This window comes from Meles meles, chromosome 21 (assembly GCF_922984935.1).
Source record: "Meles meles chromosome 21, mMelMel3.1 paternal haplotype, whole genome shotgun sequence".
NCBI classification, from domain to species: domain Eukaryota; kingdom Metazoa; phylum Chordata; class Mammalia; order Carnivora; family Mustelidae; genus Meles; species Meles meles.
Window position 1 is genome coordinate 32,610,943 of NC_060086.1, and position 13,824 is coordinate 32,624,766.

At 48.6% G+C, this 13,824-nt stretch overlaps 1 protein-coding gene across 3 annotated transcripts in view; it reads left to right on the forward strand.

Moving 5' to 3' along the window:
- The window catches only part of PARN (poly(A)-specific ribonuclease), a 155,231-nt gene that overhangs the window by 100,294 nt on the left and 41,113 nt on the right, over positions 1–13,824 (forward strand). For all 3 annotated transcript variants that reach the window (XM_045993835.1, XM_045993834.1, XM_045993836.1), the window contains exon 22: positions 11,584–11,773. In XM_045993835.1, the coding sequence (XP_045849791.1) occupies positions 11,584–11,773 (190 nt within the window). The remainder of the gene's footprint in view (positions 1–11,583; positions 11,774–13,824) is intronic.

Genomic DNA, 13,824 nt, shown 5'->3' on the forward strand with positions numbered 1-13,824 from the left:
GAACCCGCTTCACTCTGACCGTGGACGCAGCCTCTCTGTGCAGGCTGCGGCTCAGTTACATAGAGGCTCTGGCTGGGGACTCGGTTGTGTCCTAAAAGTTCTTCTGTGGATTAACCTTTTAGAACACAAAGCGCATTGTCGCACCAAAATGCCACGTTGAATGGTGGGTGTCAGCGAGCTGTGGCGTGTTTCAGACTTCGGGTCAGGGCCCGTTAGTGGGTCGGGAGCTCAAGGCTGGTGGACGGAAGTTAGAAAGGAACAGAACAGAAGACCTCAGAGTGGGTGGCGGGTAGAACAGGTGGGTGTTGTTTGGTGATGCTCTTGTAGCGTGAAACCCCTGCACATGGTACGCTGCCTTTGGAGCTTGAAAGGCTCTCCCGCGGGGGTGTTGTACCCGCAGTGCCTTGAATCTGGCCATGTCCACGGTCTAGCTAGCACTGTGACGTCAGGCAAGGCACTCATCTGGGGCTCCGTTTTGTCGTATTCACAGTGGGGCTGTTCTGTGGAGGTAGGATTAGAGCTGAGAGAGCGTGTGTGGAAGCTCGTGAAGATACTCAGATACTACGGGATATTGGAAAACATTAGGGTGAGGGCTAAAAACGCGCTTTGCGCCGGGTAACCGTGCTGTAAACCATGATTCTTTTTCACTTGGCCTTCTTTGTGATAGATGTGGGCAGACCTTATGGATGCTGTTATATAATAGCAAAACTCAGGCACGGACCGTTGGGTCGTCTTCCCTCGAGTGGAATTTATTCAGTGTTCTTGACCTTTAGGATCTGCCGCTTCGGATCTGCTGTTTCATAGAATCTACGAGGTCTTTGATTTTACTTTAAATTGTTCCCATGTCGTTGAGACATCAATCTTGATTCTTCTCCCAGGAAGTATGAAGAACGGTGTAAATTACTTAGGGCTTGACGCTGTCTGTCAGGTTCACCGGGGACTAGTAAGTTTGGGATTGCTTCCCAGTTCTTTTTTTTCAGTTGTGCATTTTGTCTTAAATAAAAAGGGGGGACGCTTTCTCTCTCTCTCTTTCTCTTTCTCTCTCTTCTCCTCCCCACTTCAAGGTAACTCACTTCTAAACTGTTGGAAATCTGTCTGTTCCTGTTGGACCCATCCTAAAATTCCTTCTTCTCTTCTGCACATCACAACACCATCTTTTAAGGAACTCTGTCAGTCCTTGAGACCTTCTTTCGTGTGTTTGTTTGGCTTAGTTTTAAAGCAGCTGCTTTGCTGATGGCCTTGAGGGGTAGGTTAAAATAGTCAGAAGCATGGCATCAAAGTCAGGGAGGCCTGTAAAAATAGAATTTACTGCCCAACTTGTGGGGTTGTTTGGAGGAGAAGCAGCACGGCACATGGGTAACATTGCACAGAAGGCCACTCTCTCTGGCTGGGTCCTCGTCAGGAACTGGCCGGTGGCCCGTTCTCCTCCCCCTGCTCTCCCAGTCTCCAGCCCCGGAGCTCTCAGGAAGACCCAGTCCTTCTGCCCAGGAAACAGCCAGGTTCCGGGGTAACTTCCTACCCCCACATCCAGCAGGCTCTGCACCCACAACTCTTTTCTCAGAAACAGATCCCGCCTACATGCTCCAGGCCCCATCTCCTCTCCAGGGCCCCATGCCGCCCCTTATCCTTTCTGCCCACCCATGGACTTCTTCCCAACAGTGCAGAAACCTGCCACATCCCTCCCACCTTTCCAAAAAACTCTCCAGATCCTGGTTCGCCTTTGCTCCTGGTCGTCTTTCCTTCTGCAAAGTCAAGTGCTCTGCATCTGCCACCTGTGCTGTGACCCTCTCACTGTCATCCCGCGGTGGTCTCACACCACTGACCTCCTCTTGCTAAGGTTCCTGTAACTTCTGTACCATAAAGCCAGCACACTCTCCCCTCCTCTTTCCTGCTGCTCAGTACATCAGCCTGTTTCCTTGAATTCCACGGCACCGTCCTTTCTAGATCAGTCCCCCGCCTCCTCAGCCCATAGCTTCCCAGGCACCCATGCCTGCTCATCCCCATGTGGACGGTGACTAACTGTTGGCTTTCCTTGGAGTTCTTTTAGGACTTCTTCTCTTACTCTGGGCCGTCTCCATTCCTGTTCCTGTTCTTTCCCCTTCAGGGACGTGGTCTTGTAGGAACACATGTCAGATCATGTCCTCCCCCTTGACTGAACAGATGGCGGTGGTTCCCACCGTACACTGCATGGCCATGGGCCTTCGGTGCTGTGCCCTTGACCCTGGCTTCACCAAGGGCCCCTCCGACCCCCTTTTCAGCCTCTGCCTTGTTGGTCCTACTTCCTCACTCAGACATTGGTCACTTCCTGTTCCTTCCGCCTGGAGCCCAGCCCCCACCCCAGCACTCTCCCACCTTTCAAATCTCAGGGAAGATCCCAGTGTCTTTTCCTTAGGGAATGGGTCCCTGCGTCCTGGGCTTGACCAGCTCCTCAGGGAGCCCCCAGAGTGCCTCTCCAGTTCCAACCCTCAGCCCGTGTATGGCGCTCTGTACGCTGTCCCTCTTCCTGCGAACACAGGGCCTCCCTCGTGGCCCCAGTTGCCGAGGCTTAGAAGATGGTGTGTTTGTTCCCCCGTGAATGGATAGATGAATGAATGAACAGAAGAGAATTTAATCCGTCAGTGTCTGTATTCATAAACTGACGGATGGACGAATAAACGACCAAGTGAGATCTAAGTACCTTTGTTTGTTGTAAAGCAGTTAGCATCGTTCTTCCAGACAGTAAGCATTCAGTAAATGGTAGCTTTATTTACTTCTCATTGACTTTTCAGCCAGGAACTCTGAAAAGAGAACGAACACACCACCAGGCTGGTTAGTGGGAGCAGTGTTCCTTAGTGATGCCTAGGGTGGTTGGCATAGGCCTCCAGGCTGCTCAGAGCCTCTCTAGCAACCCCTCCCTCACAGTCGCCCTTTTGCTAGTTCGGACTTGTCCTTCCCTCCTGCCCCTGCTCATGTTAAAAGCAGCGTGCCTAGGTTCTGGCCTACCTGGTGCTCGCTACCAGTCTGTTCCCTCCCCTCTTCTCCCATTACTTCTGCCCCGCCCCCGTGCCCTGCACATTACGGAGCCCCAGCGTTTGTTGAACGAATGACTGAGATGAACATCAGTAAGGCTGACAATGGTGTTGTCCCGGAGTTCCTGAAAACGATTCGCCTTACTTTGGCCTCCGTACCTTTCTGAAAAATAGGATACTTAAAGACCTCTTGGTTTTATACTTGTCGAGTGCTGTTGATGTACTGGTCCGCGTGTTTTCCCTTTTCTTTCTGCGCTTTCGCCTGAGAACGGTTTTGCTGGATTGCATCCACAGTCTGCGTGACAGCGGTATTCCGTGAGTTCTGGCAGACTCGGGTTATATGAGGCCCCCTCCCTTCGGGCTCACCAAGGGGAGGTGACTTCTAGCTCGAAGGTTCTGTGTCAGCCGTGGAATGTCTTCTGTTGGCTCAGGTGAACTTCTGTTTGAACTATAGGTTTTGTGATTCAAGAGCAGTAGCCTCATTAATTAGACACCTACTGTGTGCTGGGCCCTGGGCTAAAAGCTTTGCATGCATGCTCTCCACTTTTCCTAGCAGCCTTAGAGAACAAGTAGAGAAGCCCATTTTATGGATAAAGAAATGAAGCCATGGAGGCCGGTGAGGCAGGATTTGAAGCCAGGCCCCTGTGCCCTCGGAACCTGTGGTTTTCCCACTTGACTTTGTTGCTTCTCTTTCTTAACGTAGGTTTTAAGTAAACATCATATCTACACGCCAGCCTTGATCCACTTTGTAGAGAGGGTTTTCGTTGCCACTTCCTTAGCCTTCGTTAGAGAACTGGGAGGTGAAACGAGGGTGAGAGCAGCAGGCGGGACAAGTGGCGCTTGTCTTTGGTTGTGGAGGTGATACGGACGTGGGGGATCACGCAGTGGTGGCTGTGCCCTGCAGGTGGCAGAATCAGGGTCACACGCACTTCCTCTTCTCAGCCTTGTCAACAGGCCGGGCTGCCGCCACCTGCCCTAGCCTTGAGGCGCCGGGGAGGGGGCTCTGTGGTGCTCTGCGCATCTCTGTGCCACGGCATCCTGTGTGCAGGCTCTGGGGGGAGACCTCGGGGAGGCAGAGATGGTGGATCACATGCCTTCTGCCTCTTCCCTCAGTATTTCTGTCTGTCCATCCTCAGGGGTTGGGAGCCCGTTCCGGTGTCTTCATTTTCATTCGTTTAGCCGCAGTCCTTTTATAAAAAAATAATTTGCCTCGGGGTGCCTGGCTGGCTCATTCAGCGAGTATGTAACTCTTGACCTTGGGGTTGTGGGTTCAAGCCCCATGCTGGGTGTAGAGCTTATTTAATTTTGAAAATATCCTTAGGGCACCTGGGTGGCTCCGTTGGTTAAGCGACTGCCTTCAACTCAGGTCATGATCCTGGAGTGGTGGGATCGAGTCTCACATCAGGCTCTCTGCTCAGCAGGGAGTCTGCTTCTTCCTCTGACCCTCCCCTTCTCCTGTTCTCTCTCTCATTCTCTCTCTCGCAAATGAATAAATAAATAAAATCTTTAAATATATATATATATATATATTTTTTTTTTAAATAATTACCCTCTGTTGGAGCAGGGCCCACTGCATAGAAGAAAGAAGAGGGGACCAGGGTCCTGAGTCCTCACTGGGTGATGGAGGCAAGCCGGCCAGTTTTCCGAGTCTCTGCTCTCAGGCGTGCTCCTGCCTTTCTTTCCCAGCATCCGGGTGAGGCTCAGGCACGGCCACGTATGCCGATGGTCCCTGCCGTGCGGAGCCCGTCTTCAGAGTCAACGCCAGCTCCTTGCTTGCAGTTCAGGGCTCTCATGCACTAGCTCAGGCTTCAACACAGACTTCTTAACCGAAGCGTCTCTGAATTTTCTCTCTTGCATGGACAGAGGATGCCAACAGATACAAAAGCTGTGCTTCCGCAGCCCCCTTTCCTGCCATAATCTTAGGTTAACCTCCTGCAAAAGAACCAAGGTAGAACTCCGGAGCTACGAGCGTGGCTGGGGCGTGGGCCCTGCCCTCAGAGAGCGCGGGCCGTGTTGGGGCAATGTGGGGAATGAGATGGCCTGTTCCTAAGGGCCCGGACAGCACCCTAGCAGGCTGGCACCTTCTCAGAGAGACTCAATAAAGGACCAGGCTCAGGAGGGGAAGTGGGGGATGGCAGAGGGGAAAGTAGAGGCCGTCTGGCTGGCCAGCTCGCCCTGACCTGTTGGGACCCACGGGAGAGCAGCCCTGCAGCAGCGTGCTGCCGTTGGACCTTCCCGCACGTGCCTCGGGCTCTGCCTGCCGTCTCCCATCCATGGTGGACGCGTGCAGTCACGAGCACGGGAGAATGTTCCTAGTGACCCATACGGTTGAGTGTGTTCTGTTTTGTTTTGAGTGCCTTCCTTTAAAGATTTTAAAGTTGGCTTTCACTAGAATCCAAGGTCAAAGCTGCCGTTCTCTCTCTGGTAAAAGGGAAGAAGTGGTCAATCTGTTACCAGCCCAGCCTGATCAAAATAATCTGGAACATGACAAAACTCGTATTCAGTATGCTGGCATTTAGATAAATACACAAACACAAAGCATCAGGCACCCTCCCTCCCCCGGCGTGGGCTGAAAACCCCAAGTGACAGCCTGTGGTGCAGGGGCCTGAGCCGCGGCTGTGGGAGGGGGAAGGAGAGGCATCTTCCAGAAAGCACCCGCTGGTGCCCCGGAAGCAGGGCTGCAGCCACAGAGCTGGCAGAGGCCGCCCTCGGCCTCTGGGTCACCCTGTGGACATTCCTGCTGCTGGGTACACAGGACTCTCTTCACCTGTGCGGTCAGGATAACCCCGTGGCTGGCAGAGCAAGTCTCCGGTCCGTGCTTCTCCTGCCTATAGGGGCTGGACTGCTCTGAACGTCGGCATCTAGTACCACCAAGACTTGCTGTTGGCCGTGGGGGGACTTTGCGGACAGTGCACGCAGGACTGGGGGGTGTCCCTGCCTCGGCCGCTGCCACCCCCCACTCCTCTCAGCCTGCAGAGGGCCAGGTGGCCCTGACTTGCCTCGCTTCTGGAGGAAGGTCCCAGATGCGGGACCACTCATGCCACACACACACGGTTTGCAGGCACCGCGGTGTCATGGGGGTCAATGAACCTGGAGAGATTCTTATCTGATCTTTCAGACACCTTCCAGCTTAGACCATCTGTACCGGAAATGGCCCTTAGTAGTTGGACAGGATAAACAACAGAAAACCTAAAGAATCTGTTTGTTTAAGATGTAATGAACATCTGTGAAACCACTACTCAACCGAAGAACTAAACTCTTGCTGATAAATTACGTCTGTCTGTTGCGTTTCCTCCTCCCATCCTCCTGATGGTCTACCAGGGGAAAGTTGCGTTGATGATTTTTTTGCTTTTTTCTTCTCTCTCTCTGACACACACACGTACACCCCACCACCACCCCTCCCTGGATATAGTGGATATATTGTTTGATTTTTGTTTTAGAACATAATAAAACGAGTGTCAGACTACAAATAGACTTTTGGAACTTGCATTCCTCATTCACTGTCGTGTTCTTAAGATCTCTCCACTTTATTAGATGTTGCCGTAGTTCATTTATGTTCACTGTGAGACGATACTCCATTGTGGAAATATCACAGTTTATCCATTCACTTGCGGGTAGAGATCTAGACTGCTGCTTTCCTTCTTTCTCAAATAGTGTCAACATTGTGTTCCTTAAAACAAAGTTCTTCTATTTACCTTATAATACTCGTGTATTAATATACGTCCATGAGGGGACCTGCTGGGTCATAGGATGTGTGAATGTTCAGCATTAAGTGAGATCGCGAAGTTGTTTTCCACAGTGGTTACACCAGTAGAAATCTCATTCCTTCCCGTCTTCCCAGCCATTGCTCTTAGCAATCTTTTAAATTTTTTTGCCAGTAAAATAGAATATGACACTGTTCTCATAATTTGTCTTTGCCTGAGCTTGAGCATCCCTTTATGTAATTATTGGCATTATATGCTTCCTTTGCTATGAAATGACTATGCATGCTTTTCGTGTCTTTGCCCATTTTTTTTTGTTGTTGTGGGTTTTCTTCTTGTTTTGTAGGCGTTTTTATGGATTCTGGTGCTAATCCTTCACCAGTTCCAGGCGTTAACAAATATCTTCTCCCAGTTCGTGGACTGTCTTCACTCTCTCAAGTGTCTGCTGATGGACAAAAATTTTAATTTCATGGAGCCATACCAATCGACCTTTTTTGAACGCTTAACACTTTTTGTATCTTCACAAATTCTTTCCTGCTTCAAGCTCAGAAAGATATTCACTTATAGTTTCTTTTCAAGTTTTCATAGTTTGCTTTTGACATTTCAGTTCTTCATCCATCTGGAGTTGATTTTTCAGTATGGTGTGACTAAGAGTCCAATTTCATTTTTTTCCTATGGATAAACAATTTTTCCAACTTTTCCCTTTCCACATTCTCTGTCTTGCTGTCTCTGTCAAAAATCAAAGTTTCACAGATGCGTACGTCTGTTTCTAGATTCTTCTCTCGTCGGTCCGATCGTGGATCTCTGTACCATTGCTACAGTGTCTTAGTTACTCCAGCTTTACATTAAGCTTTCATAGTTTAGCAAGGCAGTGTTCCCATCCTTTACTCTGTTTCGGAAAGGTCTGGGCCGTTGTTTGTTCTTCTGTTTAACTTTTGGAGTTAACATTGCCAGTTCCACAGAATAATTGGGGTATAATTTCTGTACAGTAAAGATGCCCTGTTTCAGCAAATGCATACAGTCCTGTAACCATGACCACAGTGAAGATAAAGGATGGCTCCGTCACCCCCATAATTCCCTTATCCCCTTTGCAGTCGACCTCCCCCCCCAGTTCCTTACTAATCCTGCACTCTTTTATGTCGAGACTTTTTTACATTTCATTTTTAATTTTTTCAATGTTTTATTAAGATGCAGAATTTCTTTTTATTGACGTCGCCGTCAGTCTGTAGGTGAATTGAGAAAGGAATCTGTATCTTAAGTTATCGTGTCCATAATCATAATGTATCTCTGTCAACTTATTTGGAGAGATTTTGCCTGACAGTAATGGAAAGTTCTTAATTTTTAGGAAAAAAAGAAAAAAGTAAAACACTTTAATTCTTTAAAATTCTTAGTAAAGGATACATTTTAGAAGATAATTGTCAGTCTAAATGAACATGTAAATACATTAAAAAAATATGGCAGACCTGTGGCAGTATTACATTAAAAACAAAAAATCACGGGGCGCCTGGGTGGCTTAGTGGTTTAAAGCCTCTGCCTTCAGCTCAGGTTATGATCCCGGGGTTCCGGGATCGAGCCCCACATCGGGCTCTCTGCTCGGCGGCGAGCCTGCTTCACCCCTCTCACTCTGCCTGCCTCTCTGCCTACTTGTCATCTCTCTGTCAAATAAATAAAATCTTTTTTTAAAAAATATTTTATTTTATTTATTTGTCAGAGAGAAGGAGAGAGAGAGCACACAGGCAGGCAGAGAGGCAGGTAGAGGTGGAGAGAGAAGCAGGCTCCCTGCAGAGCAAGGAGGCCATGCGGAACTCGATCCCAGGACCCTGGGATCATGACCCGAGCTGAAGGCAGCAGCTTAATCCACTGAGCCACCCAGGCGTCCCATAAATAAAATCTTTGAAAAAAAAAAGTCACATCTTGGTTCCAAACTGGCTTTGTGGCTTGCTTACCTATAAGACTTTCGGCAAGCAGCCTAGCTTTGCTGATCTGTCTCTTTATCTGTGTGGTGACTAGAGTGTCCCTTTCCCACGGGGCCCTTGTGGAGAGGAAATGTTGTAATGGGTAAGAGTGTCAGGAGATGAGCAGACCTGGCGTGGGGAAGCTGTGAGTGGGAGAGCCCACAGGAGGAGAGCTGCCCCCGCTCACCTACCCGGAAGCCCAGAGGGCCGTCAGCATGTGCGTTTCCCCAGAGTCTCTAACCAAGTGGCACGACCGAATGATGGCCTTGAATCATTTCCCCAACAAATTTGGAAAAGGTTAGTGTTACCAGGCAGCCTGCTACATGCTGCTTCTGACAGGCGAGCTGGAATCACTGGAGGACACAGCTGACAGCCAATTCATTTTGCTGATTCATCCATTCGAGGAGGGATGGCTTGGAGCCAGAGCTTGGCTTCCAGATTAAAGGCCGAGAGCTCCAGAGCTGCTGGGACGTGAAGGAATGCTGGTAAATGACTGCCATGTGAAGGCCAGCGGTGAAAAGCGGGTTGTTATTTGTTTCCCCTTTTAAGTGATCCTCATTCCACATGTGCTCGGATGCATTCCCCACCGTGGTTAGGGAGTTGTTTGTAACGTTCGTCCATGGGGCTGCGAGCTCGATTATTGGAAACAACCGGATGCTGTTAAACACATCATGTGGGCTCCTTTATGACCCTATCATCACCTTTGCTTTCATGGGGCATATTTACTCAAGCCTCCTCTTTTACTTTGGGAGTCCAAGTGAAACTCGAGCGAGGGATTATTGCAGATGTCATCCCTTTGGGGCCTGCCTGCAGAGTAAACCTGCTGGAATGAAGACTGGCTCTTAGAGAGGAAAATCCAGGAGACGCTCATTTGCCAACAGTCAGCCCCAAATAATAATGGTAGAATCTGTGGGTTCTCCTTAGGGATCACACTGATAGTTTAGCCCGTATTAGTAAGATGGTCCTGCGCTTAATGGGGAAATCACCCCTACATGAAGTTTGCGGGTGACAGGATAAGCTAAAGAGAAAGGAAATCTTGTCTTGTTTTACCGAATATCGAACACGGTCCCCGGGACAGGGAGCAGTTGCCGGGCAGAAGCATGGTGCTTGACGTCTGGTTACAGGAATGGGGAAAATCAGAAATGTGGACCGTTGAAAGCAAGAAAAGTAGTGGTCCCAAGGAGTAAGGTTTTCGAGAAAGGATTCTGTTTCTGTGGTTCTGTGCTGAGGAGTGACTTGGGTCAGTTGCACATCTCCAGAACTGGATGCTTTTTCTGTTTATCTCCTCGGGAGTGAGTCAGAGCTCGCTGCTTTGAGCTCACATTTCAGTAACCCACTCTCCTTCTTTGGGAAACTTTGTGTAATAGGGAAGTTCTATAATATTCTGGGGTTCCCCCATCCCATTTTTTTTTCCTCTTTAACTCTAGAGTAGATATTTGAAAAGTTATACAAACTTCTTAGTAAAACTTTGTAGTTTTTTTTTTTTTTTTTTTAAGAGAAGAGGTCTTTTTTTCTTCTTGTTTTGTGGTGGTGGTTGTTATGTTTTGCTCCTTAGATGGCTGAACATTTAGGGCCTGACATTCTGTGAACCACAGTTGTGCTTGGAAGTTTTAGGCAGATCTGGTCTACTTGGAGCGAAGATGAAAAGTGTCAGGTGTCGGGTACATAGAGCTTCTGCTTCTCGTGCAGTTAATCGTCTTGCCCTCTGATGTAAGGTCGCTGCGGTACCAGACTCCCTTGTCTCGTACTGGTGTGCTTAAGGACTGCAGGCTTGTGACCGCCTGTATTCTGCCGTGCCCTCATCCGCATGGTATTTAGGGAGAACGCCTCTGTACCAAGAACATCACTGGAAGTGGGTACACAGACTGTTTTAGACATCATGGTGCTTGGGCAGCTGCCCGGGTACCCAGTCTGCTCCTCACGGCCCCGACCAGCATGGCCAGACTCTCACTGTCTCACCGCCGGTCTGTGGGTAGTAACCGGTGGTCTGATGGCGGCTAGGAGAGGCTATGCTCAAACCGCAGGAGCCAGAACCAGTGAACGGCTGCCCATCCGCCACCAGGTCTCCCGAGGAGCCGGCCGCAAGGACTATAAGGAAACTGACCTGGCCTTGGTGAAATATTAACACCAGGGAGGGAGTAAGCTCCGGCTTTCAAATGCTCCTGCCAGCCAGAGGCACATTACAGAGAATTAGCAGTCTTTAAAAGCGGAAGGAGAAGAGGCAAGCCTCAAGTATGGTGGCGATATCTTGAATTTGCAGAGTTCATGGTGAGGCTCAGTGATGAGAGGGGACCTGGCCTTAGAGTCGGAGCAGGTTGGGTTTGCACCCAGCCCTGCTGCTGAGCCTCCGGCCGGCCCGTGACAGCCACTCCTCCTCTGTGCCCCCACTTTCTCGTGAGTCGAGGCACTGCCTCCCTTGCAGACGGAGGAACTGAGAGATGAGACATCACATGGGCAAAGCCCCGGACACAGACAGAGGGTGGATCTTCAGTTTCTGACGCAGTGGTCAGCTCTGCTGTCAGGACTGCTTTCATTTTCATTTCTAACAAGTGAGGGTTTAGTTCTCCCTTAGTGGGTTGTTGTCTGCTCCCCCCCATTTTCTTACGCTGAAAATGAGTAATTTTCAAGCAGTAATGTTACCTGCAAATACCTTTCACTTACTGCCATTATGGTTCTTTATAGTTTACAGAGCTCTCTCAGGCCATCAGAAAATTGGGGCGCAGTGACTCCTTCCTCCAGATGAGAACACTGAGATTTGGAGAGCCCATGGGACATTCCCAGAGCCCCCCGGCTTCTGGGGTCAGAACTCAGACCCAGATCTCTGGTTTCTTTGACAACCTCAGGGCCCCTATCAAAGGTGACATCTCCGGGACTAGGCCAGACTTTTTAATATGGATTTTTTTTTTCTTTTCCTTGTAGCTGTCAATACCAGCAAATATGCAGAAAGCTATCGGATCCAGACCTATGCCGAATATGTAGGGAAAAAACACAAGGAGAAGCAGATCAAGAGGAAGTGGACAGAAGATACCTGGCAGGAGGTTGAGAGAAAACGATTAAAGACTCAGTCCATATCCTACACTCTGCAGAATCACTACTACCACACCAACAGGTAAGAGTTCTTGGCTGTTGAATTAAAAGGGCAGAGTTGTTCCATCAAGAGTTTGTCTTCCCGCTTCTCACGGGATTTTAAGTCCTAAATCTGACTTTTGAGAAAGACTTTTTTCCCTCACTTTCCACATAATACCAGAAGTTACTGCTGCACAGATTCCTTCTACGCTGTTAGACCCACAAGGCTTAGAGTTAACAAAAACACAAAACCCCCTTGAGGCAGATAGGATACCCGTCATTCAGTTTCAGGGTGTGGGAGCAGAGGCTCTGTGACCCCGCCCAGCAGTTCAGTGAAGGAACCAGGATCAGAGCTGACCTCACCTGGGTCCGATCCACCCTCTCCTCCCCGCAGTCTACCATGATGCTGCTCCTGCCTGGGCTTCCGACCTCGTTTCGGATCCCTTGGAGACACTGAACCACATGTCTGCTGTAGGAAGAGAACTTGGCATACTTCCCCTCATTACCCATAATCCGTCCCTCAGGAGATAGGGAGTGGTCACATGTTGTACCTTTGTGAAATGACAAAACATGGGTATAGAAAACAGGAAAGTTCATTACAGAAAATGATAAAGATTAGAAAAGTGTGAACTGACAGAAGAAAATATTAGCCATAATCCCGTCACCCAGAAGGATCACTGTTAATATTTTGAATTGCCCTCTGTGATTTTAAAATGGCCTTTATTTATTTACTTACTTATTTTTTTTAAAGATTTTATTTATTTATTTGACAAACGGAGATCACAAGTAGGCAGAGAGGCAGGGGGAAGCAGGCTCCTCACTGAGCAGAGAGCCTGGTGCAGGGCTTGATTCCAGGATCCTGAGACCATGACCAGAGCTGAAGGCAGAGGCTTTAACCCACTGGGCCACCCAGGCACCCCTTAAATGGCTTTTTAGAGATTTAAAAAATTGAGATATGGGGTGCCTGTGTGGCTTGGACAGTTAAGCTTCTGATTGTTGGTCTCAGCTAGGGTTGTGATCCCAGGGTCGTGGGTTCGGGCCCCTCATTGGGCTCTGTGATGGTTGTGAAGCCTACTTAATAATCAAGACATGCTATACAATAAAATGAGCAGATCTAAAATGTTAGTTCAGAGTTTTAAGAGTTCTATGCAGCAGTGTATCCACCACCCAAAGCAGGACATAGACCGTTTCTGCCTCTTCACAAAATTTCCTTGTGTCCCTTTTCAAGCAACCCCAACCCTCTACTGCCCTAAGCATCTCATACCTGTGACTATGTATTAATTTTGATTATTCCTGGAATTTATAAAAAATGGAATCATATTGGGAATCGTATTGTGTTTGGCTTCTTTCACTTAACTTTTTCTTTTTTTGAAGATTTTATTTATTTATTTTAGAGCGAGCACACAAGTTGGAGGAGGCACAGAGGGGAAGGGAGGGAAAAAGAATCTCTGTGCCAGACATGGGGCCCTGGGGCTCGATCTCACCACCCTGAGATCATGACCTGCACCGAAACCAAGCGTCGGACACTCAACCGACGAAGTCGCCCAGGCCCTCCTCACTTAACATTTTTTGAAACCCACCCTTGATATTGTGTGTACCAGGAATTTATTATTTCATTGTTCAGTAGTATTCCACTGTATGAATATACAACATTGACCTCCTCTCCTGCTGGTAGACACTTGGGTTGTTTCTGGTTTGAGACCATCATGTAACGGTCACTACAAACATTGCTATAAAAAGTGTCTTGTGGCCGTATGTTTCCATTTCTCTTGAGTCAGTACCTAAAAGTAGCATTGTTGGTTCTCAGGGTAAGTGTGTATATGTTAGACTTTATAAGAACGTCCAAACGGTTCTCCAAACTAGATGTACCATTTTATACCCCACTGGTATGGTGGAACATTTCAGTTGCTCTGCGTGTCCTTGCCAACGTGTAGTGCTTTCACTCTTTTTTATTTCAGCCGTTCTATACAGCACAAGATGGGTGTTGTACTGGGGTCTTAATTTGCATTTCTCTGGTGGCTAATGATGTTGATCACCTTTTTTGTGTGCTGGCCAGCCATTCCCGTATCTTTGTTTGGAGGTGGCCGTGTCAGC